Below are 12,528 nucleotides of genomic sequence, written 5' to 3' on the forward strand. Positions count from 1 at the left end.
AAAGAACAGTGTTCATAATGTAATAGTCTTCCAGGAAAATCTTGAAAATTGTTTAGTCAACAAATAGCCTAAACCAACAACTTACACACGGCAATGATGCAAATGTTTTTTCTAAAGTAACAAGTCATCTTTCCATCACTATCATTTTGTTAAAGATGTGGCATTTTCCTATCACGAGGCACCAAAAGTCTGTGGCACAATTATTCTGGAGATACTAAGGCTTTGCTGAAGTCAATAGAAGCTGACAGGTGATTGCTTGCTTTGAAAAGATCTGGCCACTTAAAGCAGTAATTGTCAAGAATTTAAATGCCTCCAGATCATTCCGTTTCATATGGAATTTCCACAGCACATTACACAACACAAGTGGTTGAATTTATAAAAAATATTTAACTTCTGTTATTTGTTCACTGTGTCAACCACTAGATAAAGTGTATGAGTAGACACATTATTAGTCTTTAAATCAAACTGATGGTAGACTTTCCAAGAAAATCTCAAAAACTTGTAGTCGTCTTGTTACTCGGTCATAATGTTTCAAAAAGTGTTGTTAACAGCTGTCAGTTTTACCTGTCATGAGTATCACGGCTGCATTTCTCCGTTTCCTGCTTTTAAGTAGTCAGACGAAAACACAACCAGCAACACTACTCTTCGTGTAAGTTTATGAATTAGAATACTCCAAAGGTAAGTGCATTATTAATAGGTGTCAGTATTATAATATTGCAATGCTTGTATTTATCCTCAATGAAGCATGTAATTGGTATCAGACGGTTATTTCTAGAAAGTGAAAAATACTTCTCCAAATATATTATTTTGGGATATATAATGGCACCAATCCTTAAAATAAATGTACAGCAGAAATTAACATATATATACACACACTTCAGAGGTTCATTATGGTACCACAACTCTTCTCAAAATTCCCTCCCCAGTGGCAGCATACTGCTGTTTGTAAAATGCCTCATCCTGCTTTGGAAAGCTGAAAGGCTGAAATCCTAAACTTCTGCTGAAATTCATGGAAATTTCATTATTACTGACACTTGCTACAACTAAATACTACCAATTCTTCCAACCTTCTGCAAATGCAAGTTTAAACCTAAGTATTAAAATACCAGCATCCTCCCAATTCTTCCTGTCTGAAAATATGGCAAGTATGCAATTTAACAGATAATACTTCTGGCACAGCCTCAGATTGTACTCTGAGATATTTTGTCTCGTAACGTAGCAAATCACGTAGTTATAGCATTAACATCTTTTTAACACGTCCATTGGTAAAATTTTGTAACAAAAACATCCTCGTGTAATGATTCCAAATACAAGTCTAAAATACTGCCCTCTCTGACTTGCCACAGAAATTCAAGAAAACAACACAGAAGTAATACCCTAGCATTCACTTTGAATGCAAATAGCTAGATATTAATACTAGTGTTGTTGTTGCCTTTTTTTTTTAAATTAGCAGCAGTAGAGCAACACAGTATAACTGTGTTTAGAATAATCATTAACAAAAGCAAAGATGAGGACCCACTAAACCAGCTAGATCAGAATCAGAACTGCTTTCTCAAGGTTACACTGAGGGTACCGGTATCTGCTTGGTCGAAGCACTGTCATAGTCTCGCACCAAATCATTGGTGGTGTGATAATGCATGGCAATGTAGGATTTGGTAAATCCAAAAGTTGAGTTCACTGGCTGTAAGCTATTTGGGGTGCTCACTTCCTGGGAAGGGCTGCTGTTATAGATACTGTAATAGGGCTCAATTCGGGTGTTCATGGGGGTTGAGCTGCTCTGTGCATAGTGCTGATGCCCAAAAGATGCCTTGGGACTCAGCACGCTTTCCTTGGAATGACTAGGACCACAGGCTTGATCCACAAGCTTTTTCTGAGGTTTTGGAGACAACATGTATGCTGAATTGGTCTCATGGTGGGATGACTTATTCCTATTGACTTCCAGGCTGCCTTTGCCCATGGCTTGAAGCCTTGTCTTCTGCTTGCAGCAGAAAAAGACAAGGGCTAGGTACTGCAGGCACCAGAGGACTCGTCTCCGAAGTCCAGCGCTGTTGCGGGAATATATAAAAGGATTTAATCCAGATTTGAAAAAAATGAGGGTAAATCCACAGAGCTCAAACTGGTAAAGCACAAAGCCACCACTGCTGGACAGCATGTCCTGCACCAAAGAGATGCCCAGGGGCAGGCAGCACACCAAGACAGAAAGCACAATTACGACGCACGTCACCACTGCCTTAGAGTCTTTGGCTGTGGACAGGTTGACCGCTGACACAAGCTGGAGTCGGCTGGTGGCAGGGGCTGGCGGCAGGCCAAGGTGCTTGGTGTAGCTGTGCGTCTGGATGTGTTGTGGCTTGCTGGAGCTCTGGTTCCTGTACAAGGCAGGCAAGGCGCTCTGCATGCCCTCCTCAGCCCCAGCGGAAGGGGGCCCCACGAAGGGCTGGGGTCTGGAGGTGTCCATGGCCACCACGGGCGGGCACTTCCTCACCTGGGCGTTCCTCCGCAGGGCCTGGGCGATCATGACGTAGGAGACGGACACCACGGCCACGCAGCAGATGAAGTCAGTGACATAGAGGTAGAGGATGATCTTCCCCTCCCCGCTGGCAAAGCTGGACATGGGCAGGCAGAGGCGGGAGCCACGGGTTTTCAAGGTGGCCAGGGTGGCCAGGGTGAAGCTGGTGGCCCACAGGAGCAGGGTGAGGAGCAGGGTGCAGGGGAAGGAGGTGGCGCGGTGCGGCTGCTTCCCCAGCACCATGCGCAGCCGGTGCAGGGCAATGACTGCCACCGTCTTGAGCGACATTATGATGAAGCCGGAGCTGGTGAGGTGGAAGGCGAAGCAGAAGGTACCCGGGGCGCCTCGGGCCGAGTCGAAGAAGAGGATGAAGGCAAACATGGGGGCGGCCACCCCGCAGATGAAGAGGTCGCAGAAGGAGAGGTTGAGGATCATGAAGTCGAAGTTGGTCCTGAATTTCCTGAGAGCCGGGTCGAAGAAGGACAAGAAGACGATGAGGTTGCCGTAGGAGCCCAGGCAGAAGACGAGGGCCAGCAGCGAGGCGCAGGCCGCCAGGGTGGCCGTGTGGGTGCCCTCCCGCAGCCCCCCGGCGGCGCTGCCGTTCCCGCCCAGCGGCAGCAGCGTGGCGCCGGGGGGCTCCTCCTCACCCCCCGCCGGCAGCCGCCCCGACGCGTTCATCTCCGCCCGCCGCCTCACCGCGGCCGAGGCGGGCCCATGGCGGGGGCCGCTCGCCGCCGCCGCTCCCTCAGGGCTGCCCGCGGCCAGGCGCCGCCCGCCCCGCCATGGCGCCCGCCACCGCGGCCCGGCCCGGCCCCTTCCCCGCTCGGCGCCGGGGCCCCGGCGGCGCCTCCCGGCCCCCGCCCCGCTCCCCCCGGCGCGGCGCCGGCGGCTGAGGCGAGGCCGCGGAGCTCGCACACGCCCCGGCGGCCCCACGGCAGCGCCGCGGCCCCGCCGCCCCGGGGAAAGGCTGAGGGGCCGGGGGGTGAGACCCCGGGCGAGAGGGAGGAGGAGAGCAAAAGGAGGCGACAGCGGGCACGGCCGCCCCTCGGCAGCCGCTGAGACACGAGGAGAGAACAGGGGCCTGTCAGCGCCCGAGCTCGCCGCTGGGTGCGGGGAGAGCCCCGGGGGGAAAGGGGCCGGGGGTGATGCTCGAGCAGCAGCTGCCCCAAACCCGGCTGCTTCAAGTTAGTGCCCTTGGACTTCGGTTTTGATCTAGTCCTTCCTGCGATTTCCACCTGTCTCCACCTTAACATGTCAGATTGTCCGTCCGTCCTCCAGCGGCAGCACCATCCTGCACTGGGCACCGGCAGCCCCAGCCCAGGGACAGGCACTGCAAAGCCGAGAAGCCAGCGCAGAGAATGCAGCTGGAGGTTTTACGACAAGTCAGGTCCCAGCCCTGCCCTTAACAGGACACCAAGTCAACAGCTGGCCACTCAAGGCTTCAGCATTCTTCCGTGTTGACTTAACACCAACATCATACCTGCCCCAAAACAAAACTGTTTACCATAAAAAGTTAAGGCAGTTTTGCATGCTGCATCTTCTCTTGCTTGCACTTCTGCCCTGCTTTCCTGTGCAAACTGAGCAGGGTTGGAATACCCTTCCTTGCTGGTGCAGAGTCTAGAGTAAGGAAACATCCATCTTCCTGTAGCAAATAAGAATATTTAAAAAAAATAGTAGCAGTAAATGGATAAAGAACAAATACAGTATAAATATTAAATACTTTAAATGGGAGTGCTGTATTTGTGAAGTGATGGTGTATTGGATGTCTCAACATTAAGTGGATCATTTGGAATCACTTACATGGGCTAGGTGATCATGAAAGACTCAGCACACGTTCTCCAAACCCGCAAAGGGCCGTGGTAGGCAGACACAACAGAAGGACTTCAATGTCAGTCATCTCTGCTGTTTTCTCACTGAAAGTCCAGCCAGGTAAAGGCACAAAAGTGCTGTGAAAATACAGCAGATGCAGTACTTCTGACTTCTGCATGGGCACTTGTCCTATAGTGTACATTCCCACATAGACTCATATATATCAATCTGGATATCATCTTAATAACCTTCCTCTACCCTCACTGATCCTGCAGAAGGATGGTGGTGCTTTGCAGAAGCATCAAGGCAGCGACAAGAGTGTTAGATTGCCATCTGACAGCTTGTCAATGCTACTTGGTAGTTTATTTTTCAACACATTTCTTTCTAAAACTAAGAGCAATTTCTTTCAGTAAACCTATGACTCACAAGAGCAGGCAGGCCAACAAGCCTTGCATGCTAAGCACAACCTCCAGCTGGCAATCCGTCCAGCCTTATTATGTGGTCTGCTGCTGGGAAAAGCTAGCAGCCATCAGAGCAGGCTGCAACCTGGGCACCTCGGTCAGGGGCATTTCACATTGTTTTTGTTCTTAAACTACTTGCAATGAAGATGGACAAAACCCAGAACATCACATCCATGTTTTCCTGGGACTTCAAGCCTCTCAGCTTGCCTATCACTTTTATTTTCACTCTTGCTTGTATTTTTGTTCTCCAGTCATGGCTAATTTGAGTTCTGTGGGTGAATCCTGGCCCTTCTGAGTATGATTTTTTTTCAGTGATGAGCTGCGATCTCCCTGAGTTTTCTTATTTATGAACATCAGAACATGCTTAACTTTGTGATTAAATGAGACTGACAAAACAGCAGTGTAATGCAAGAGTCAATTACTTCAAAGTGATTAATGCTGAGGAAACAGAGATGATTGTTCTCTGTAAGCAAAACTAATGTGAACACAATACCCGCATCCTTTCAGAGCAGGCAATGTACTGCACTTAGTTGTAAGCAAGACACTAAGAACTTGGACCTTAGTTTCACATTACGCCTAATGCCTGAGTCTACATTAGACTTGACTACTTCTGTGGTGTCACTTATCAAAAAATAGTAATAACACAACCTCTTGCAAAAATGTGAGTCCTTTAAGAAGATGGGAAAGGCTAATGTAATTCCAAATATTACATTATTTGGCCAAATGCTCAAGCTTGGCTGACCACAGTTAGACTTCCTGATTTCCCTCAGTTACTAGATTAGCAGGTAGAAGCGCACATAGAAGGAAAACTGCATATGCCTAATGGGACTTTTTTTTTTTTTTTTGCAAGCCCATGTGTTTTAAAGGAGTTAGCAAGAGACTGATCTCATGTGTGCTTTTGAAACCACTCTATGAGAGCCTGAGTACTAAATCCACTTTTCAGATCTGTAAGACTTGGACCTTACAAAAAAGGTATTTAGAACTAGCTATGTGCAAAATGCCAGATATCTGCCATTTTCTAATAGTAAATAGTTTAGCTTGTCACTCATCTCATTAACACAGGATTTAGGCACATGAAAAGCAAGGGTTTTTGTTTTATTAGGTATTTTATACCTCTATAGTTATGAACTGTAGTTTGAAATGAAGGAATAGGTGTTAGCAGTTACTATAGCCTGCAAGTCTCCAACATTTCAGTAGAAAAGCACGAGCCTGGATAGAACTTCAGTGATGTGTGTTCAAAAATGCTGCAGATAGCAGCATGCACTCAGCTGAGCGCCCACGAAGACTACGGGAGGCAGTGAGCAGAAGGGAACTCATTGGAACACAGGTCCTGCAGTCTGGGAGCGAGGGGACGAACTGAGGCAGCACACATCTCCATGGGAAAGTGAGACACTGCACGGTCCCTCTTGTTCAGCCCCTTTTTAAAAGAACTGCCAAAGTTTGGGGCGGGGGACAAGAGCAGGGGAAAAAATGAGTGTAGGTTTTGCAAGGCAGCAATCACAGGAGCAACAACTTTTGCAGCACCTCACACAAGGTACTAGGATATTAACTCCTACTTTATAGCACTCTCAAGGCCTTCCTTAAACCAATTTGTAAAAAACCAGCTCTCTAGAACTATGAGGCATCTTAAATATTTGTCAGAGTTCTCAGCACGAGGCGAAATTCTGTTCCCAAGACATTTTATTCGAAGTGTCAAATCTTGTACATATTTACCACAAGAAATTGTAGTTACTTTAATTGTGGAAGCCTGCCCGCCCCCTACCCCAACGAAAGTGGGTCAGTGCCTCATCATTTTAACAAAACAGCTTTAGGGGAAAGATGCTGGAGTAACAAAAGGGCGAATTAACCCAGAAGAATAGAAGTAAAAGCCAGGTAAGGAGAATATACTGGTTTTAAGTTTTTCTCTCGATAGAAACCTTTCTGCATGAACTCATTGAGGCTACTCCGTAAATTTATTGCTAATCTCACTAGACTTATTGTCAGAACAGATTTATTGAGTTTACTGCCTTTTATTTTATTTATTTTTATTATTTTTTTAAGGTGTATACCAATCAAAAATGATTGCTCCTATTTCCCTGTACACCTCTCACTATTCCCCAAGGACAGCGGGTGCCCTCCTCCCTCTCTAGCAGCAAAGTCTGCCCCGCTAATTTATAGAAAATATCTGCAGTGATGGTGCTAAGAGCCCAAGCAGGAAAAGTAGGCCTAACTTCCACAAACAAAGGCTGAAGAACACATCCAACCTAGAATTAGAAAAATATCATAACCCGCAAGGCTCTCTCTTTCACTCTTTGAACAGTCTGCCCCTTCAGGATACAAAGAATTCCTCTAATCACTGTGCTCTAATCCATCAGAAATCACTGATAATTTTGCTAGCAACTTTTGTAGGCAACTGTCTGAGCTTTCATCTGTGCTGGGAGAACCCCTGATTCAAGAATGCTTTGACTAAGAGTTATTGTCCTTCCCAGGGAGAGAACAGTAACCTTTTTTTTAACCTCAGCTCACGGAATTCTAAATATCTTTTAATAGCTCTGGGAGGCACTTGTTGACCAAGAGAGAAGAAAAAACCCTCAGAGCAAACCAGGTGTAATTTGCTCATAATTTGTGTGCATTGCCTTAAACATCTTAGCAATATTCTGCATCTCCCACACAGTTTTGAGTTTTCTTCTGTAATAGAACTGCCAGTTCCTTGCAGTAGGCTGAAATTACCTCTGCCCTAGCACCTCAAAAGTACCTTGCTGGATTAAAGACCATGAAACCTCTTCCCCAGAGCATGGTTACCTCTAGCCTGCAGAGAACCTCAAAGTCTAAGTTAGGTTTAGGTTAACTTATCCCCCCCTCACTGGAAAAACATGTCCCCCACCCCAAACCTGTGTAGCAATGTGACTGTACAGCAAGTATTTTGTGATGGGGAATCCACAAATGCTGCATTCCCACTACTGCACAATGCCAGTGAGAATGTAAAACAAATTAGTTGATAATTCACAGCAGGGCTAAAGTTAAAATCCTGCAAGGACAATGGTTAACAAAACATTCTATGGATCAATACTTCCCCCTCTCCCCCCTTCACCTTACCAGGTTGTCTCTTCTACAGCACAGTAGAAAAGGAAAGCAGAGTCTCTGCTGCAGGATTCCAGGAATTCTGAAGCTATGGAAGAAACTGTGAGACTGAGTGGAGAATATGGGATGCTGGGGACGCCTAACTGAAAAATCGATAGGAGAGACATCATACATGTGTACCAAGGACAGAACTCCCAGTAGTAGGCTGGTTTAAGAAGTAAAAAAGATGAGAGGGCATAAACGTGGACATGAAAAGAACATGAGTCATAACGTTCCATATCAGATACATGGATGTTCATCCCTTTTCCTCCTTCATTTTCTTAAAATCCATACACAGATTATCTTGTTAGTAACATAACCCACCAATGCTGAGTCTGTAGTGCCACCCAAAACCAGTTCAAGTCTTATCAAAAGCATTATGCCTCTGCCGTGATTTCAGCAGGTTTTCAAATGCAGATGTACCCACTTGATTATGTAAACATAGGCTATTATTCCATTCTTAATAATTTAGCAAGGTAGCTAACTAAGTCACTGTAACTCAAACAAAAAAAAAAGGCACGGTGGTCACTGAGATTGCTTTTGCAGACTGACAAACGGTCAACTAAGGCTATCAAGGACATACCGGACAGTCTCCAACACCTTTTTTCATCTCCCTTACTGTTCAAGGGGAATAAAGCTATCTTCTCACTCTTGAAATGTCTCCCTCTGCAAACTGAGTCATTGCATTTTCATCTCTAAGGCTTTAGGCAAGGCCAAGCTGTTTCTTCCCTACTTTGAGAGCTGCAAGGAGACAGAGGAAAGCATCAGAAGACAGTCCATCTTAGGAGAAAAGTCCCAGAAATGTCCATGCCAGAATAGAGACTGGGGACTGAATGTTACTTAACAGTTCATCAGAACCAGTCATTAAGTGCTCAACAACCATTCAATCTAACAATAAAAAAAAAAAAAAGGCTAAGCAAGCTTTGTGAACAATCTTGTTTCTTGAGGAAAGGCCATAAGGTTGCCTTTGAGAGCAGTGATTTATAATGGAAAGTCAGTAATGGGAAGCAAGATGAAGTCCTGAGTGTTCTTCTACCCCACTCTCCTCTTTCATCATGTGATCGAGCAAAGTAATGGTAAGCCCAGAACTGATTGTGTGCACAGATTGCTTGGGGAAAGGTAGGGAACCAAAGCAGCAGAGAAGTTACGGTATGTGACAAATAACTCAAAGTTATTCCTACATCCTCAGAACAGAGGCTTTAATTTAATCTTTTGCCCACAAAGAGTCAGTCCAAGTTTGTTCATACTACCACATTTTACCCTACAGAACTGTACTTTGAACAGGCACTCTATTTTCTGGGGGATCTGTTTGGATCAGATCCCATCAGTAATTTATTACCAATTTATAGACAGTTACTGTGAAATAATACCACCTACTTATTTGCAACCATAGCTCTGACTAGAGAATGATTCCCTACTCAAGGCTGGATCCTCACCATCACAACTAATTCCAGCTGCAGTGACTACAGACACACAAGAAAATAAAATCCCAACTATGGCAAAAAGCAGCAGAGCTGGATCCTATTATTGGCCATTCCTGGTGATGACAAAACAACACAGATAATGTCTGCTATGATAGCAGTTAATCAGCCAACAGGTACTTTGAAGATCATAATTTGCTGCAAATACTTTCCAATACTTTCATTTAAGCAAAAAAATCTTCTACTTCAAGCTAGCTTTTTAGGCATAACATTTTTTCCAATTTTAAGCATACTTCTTAAAAATTTTTTTTGCAAGTCTCACCAGGTGCAAGATATTTTCATGTAAAAATATAAAAGCTAGTGTCCCCACTCATTAGGACTACATCTTTAATTATCCTTAATGCTGCCTTAACTCAGTGCCAAGTTCCATGATAAACACACACCTCATACAAAAAGCTAAAAAGCACAGTAAACAACCTTAAGTTCAGTCTCAAGATAAGAAATTTCCACTTCAGAAATGCAAAAAAAAAAGCAGGTCTTACAAACAATCCATTTATTGGGTCTTAAACTACATACACAATTGAAATAATAATTTTGGCACTACGCTATACAGTGGTTACATCTGTGTGCTGACACTCATTAAATACTGCACCAGGAACACTGCTGTGCTTTGAAGTTTGGAATGAGTCACACACTCAGCAGGTAGATCACTCAAAATGTGTCAGTGCTCCTGTAAGTCTGCATGAAAATTGAAACACACCAGCTTACGCATTATTTCCATGTACCTCACATTCTATGAATTTATCACATCAGAATATGTGATGTCAGCATTTAGAGATGGCCACAAATGTTTGTTAAAATCTGAATGAGACATAGTAATAAATGAGATACAAGAAAACCAAACCAAAACCTCTGCCTTTTAGACATGAAGAGATACTCTGTTAAAGAAAATAATTTAAAAAACTAATAATGGCATTTGATTTGATACAAAAGCCAGAACTACTGCTGTATTAACATCTAAGTATGAATCTTTACAAATTAATCTCACAATGGTATTATGTAAAAGGTTGCAAACTGTACAATGTTTTGCCAATGCAATGCCTCTACAATTTATACAGTCTTTTACAACTATGTAACACATATTAAACATGTTGTTAAATAGCCAATAGATACCAGTCTCTGAATAAAGCTGCAGGCAAAAAAAAAACATACAGAGCTTCCACAATCTTTGAGCGAGGTATGCTTGCTCAAATAATGACAATCTTTATGAGCACACGCAGTTAAAAATAGTCAGCCATTCAGCGCCTTTTCACACTACACATACATTTCATTCTGTAAATTCAACCTTCACTTCATAGTCCATGATTTCTTACCTGTGGGCTCTAATTATGTAGAAATACCCATAGTCTTTCACCCTTAAAAATATGCAGATAATCATAGATTTTTATTCCACACGTGGTCAAGCTATCTAGACCTGGCCATGCAGTAAGAGCTTTCACTCCCCACATTTTGTCCTGCCATCATCTATACTGCACAGACAAGATCAGCTATTTACATTTCAACAAGATACAAAAAGGCAATCCTGCCCTGAGGTGGACTGAATGATATAGAGCCCTTCATTTGACGGGCACTGAAATCCAAGTAGTGAAAAATAAACTCTGAGAAAGATTAAGTTCCTGGTCTTTTATGTTGACTAGATAACAAGATGCATCAACAGAACTGGAGATCTTCACTGAGTATATTCTGATTTGCAGCACTCTCTGCTTCTGCATAGCTTGGATGTCAGAAACAGCTGGGAAGAAGGGTCAGAAAAAGAGGGTAAGAAATGTGCAGTGTAAGTCACTGTGTGCAATAAAGCAGGAACAAGACTGATGTGTAATGTGGGCCAATGAAAAGGGTCTTTCAATAAACTCATGATCAGGCTCCATGAACACAGTTACAGGGAGACTACAGGACTCCCACAGCTGCTCCCCAGGGAGGTGAAATTCTTTTTGAATAGTACCAGGCCTTTATGTATGTATTTAAAAGTGGTTTTGATTAGGCATCAGGATTTCCCACACAAAGTTTTCTACATGATAAATTTCTTTCTGAGTTTCCTTTATTTTGCAGAAAGGCTCCCACATCCTCATTTTTCCAGGAGAAGCCTGAAATAAAAATAATTCAAAACACAATTACTGCTTCATGCTATTACCACAGAACAAAATGAAAACAAATTAAAATTTATCTTCAAATACCGTCACAAAACATAACGGAAGACATCAGAATCTTGCAGCTTAACTAAGAGAAACTCTGGGATTGAATTTGCTCTTTCTGGACATGTCTGTGTGAAGAGACCTATTAGGAAAGCCATACTGCAGAAGAGGGAACAGTTTGTCCATGGTTATTTCCCATCATAACACCTAGAAGATATACTGTACCAGGTAGCAGGCTGAAGTCCTCAGAGATATCACAAGTACAAAGCATCAGGCACTTGGCCTCTAGTGAAACTGACATGCATTTGAAAGGCAGCCAACTGGCACAAAATGGTGAGAGGGAACACCCATATTCAAGAAGAGTGTCCTATCAAATTTCTAATGTAATATAGGGACACATGGAAAAAAATGGGCAACAATAGTTACCCCAAATAAATCTGATCCTGACCAGAACACTGGGGATGCAAGGAGCTTGTATTTGGTGACGGCATTCTCCCTGTGGTTGAAAGATTCCTTCCTGCACTATGTTAGATTGGAGAGCTAGAGTAGATTTCATAAGACCGCTGTTTCTGTTAATTTATGCCAAAAAAAAAAATCTTACCTATCTATGCATAATAGCACGGTGAAACCAAGAGGTCGGTAAGCACTAGTAGCTGGTCATCTGTGAACTGCTGTTTATGCTCCTGCCAGTTGTCATGATGGGTCCTCCGGAAATTTGACAGTGTTTTTTTCACAGTCATCTGCACAGGAGACAATCAGTATTGATCTGTATCAATTGTAGATTTAAGCTCCATGGCAAAACAAATGTTAAACAAAAATAATACTGAGAGAAGTGTTTGAGCAGCTACAGAAGCTAGACTGGCTCTGAAGAATTTAGTATTTTAATTTTTTCAGTTCTGGTTATAGTCTTTTGACTAGCATCACAATTCCAACATTCTTACAAAATGAATTCTTTGACCAACAATTTCAAATTTGAAAAAAAATTAATAGCTTCTTGTGAAGTATATGTGAAATTGTTTTCCCCTTTTCCTCAAGTTTTT

At 43.5% G+C, this 12,528-nt stretch overlaps 2 protein-coding genes across 5 annotated transcripts in view; both read right to left on the reverse strand.

The window, feature by feature from the left end:
• Window positions 1-1,396: 1,396 nt before the first annotated feature.
• GPR75 (G protein-coupled receptor 75) lies at window positions 1,397-3,312 on the reverse strand. Its single transcript, XM_083832303.1, has one exon. The coding sequence runs from the start codon at window positions 3,182-3,184 to the stop codon at window positions 1,559-1,561; it is 1,626 nt and encodes a 541-aa protein (XP_083688429.1). The 5' UTR covers window positions 3,185-3,312; the 3' UTR covers window positions 1,397-1,558.
• Window positions 3,313-9,834: 6,522 nt separating this feature from the next.
• Window positions 9,835-12,528, reverse strand: part of PSME4 (proteasome activator subunit 4) — a 77,362-nt gene continuing 74,668 nt past the window's right edge. For all 4 annotated transcript variants that reach the window (XM_083832348.1, XM_083832347.1, XM_083832345.1 and 1 more), the window contains 2 exons: window positions 12,090-12,228; window positions 9,835-11,440 (listed from right to left, as the gene is read on the reverse strand). In XM_083832348.1, the coding sequence (XP_083688474.1) occupies window positions 12,094-12,228 (135 nt within the window). In that variant the 3' untranslated portion in view covers window positions 9,835-11,440; window positions 12,090-12,093. The remainder of the gene's footprint in view (window positions 11,441-12,089; window positions 12,229-12,528) is intronic.

The sequence above is a fragment of the Anser anser genome (assembly GCF_964211835.1).
Source record: "Anser anser genome assembly, chromosome: 3".
In the NCBI taxonomy this organism is placed as follows: domain Eukaryota; kingdom Metazoa; phylum Chordata; class Aves; order Anseriformes; family Anatidae; genus Anser; species Anser anser.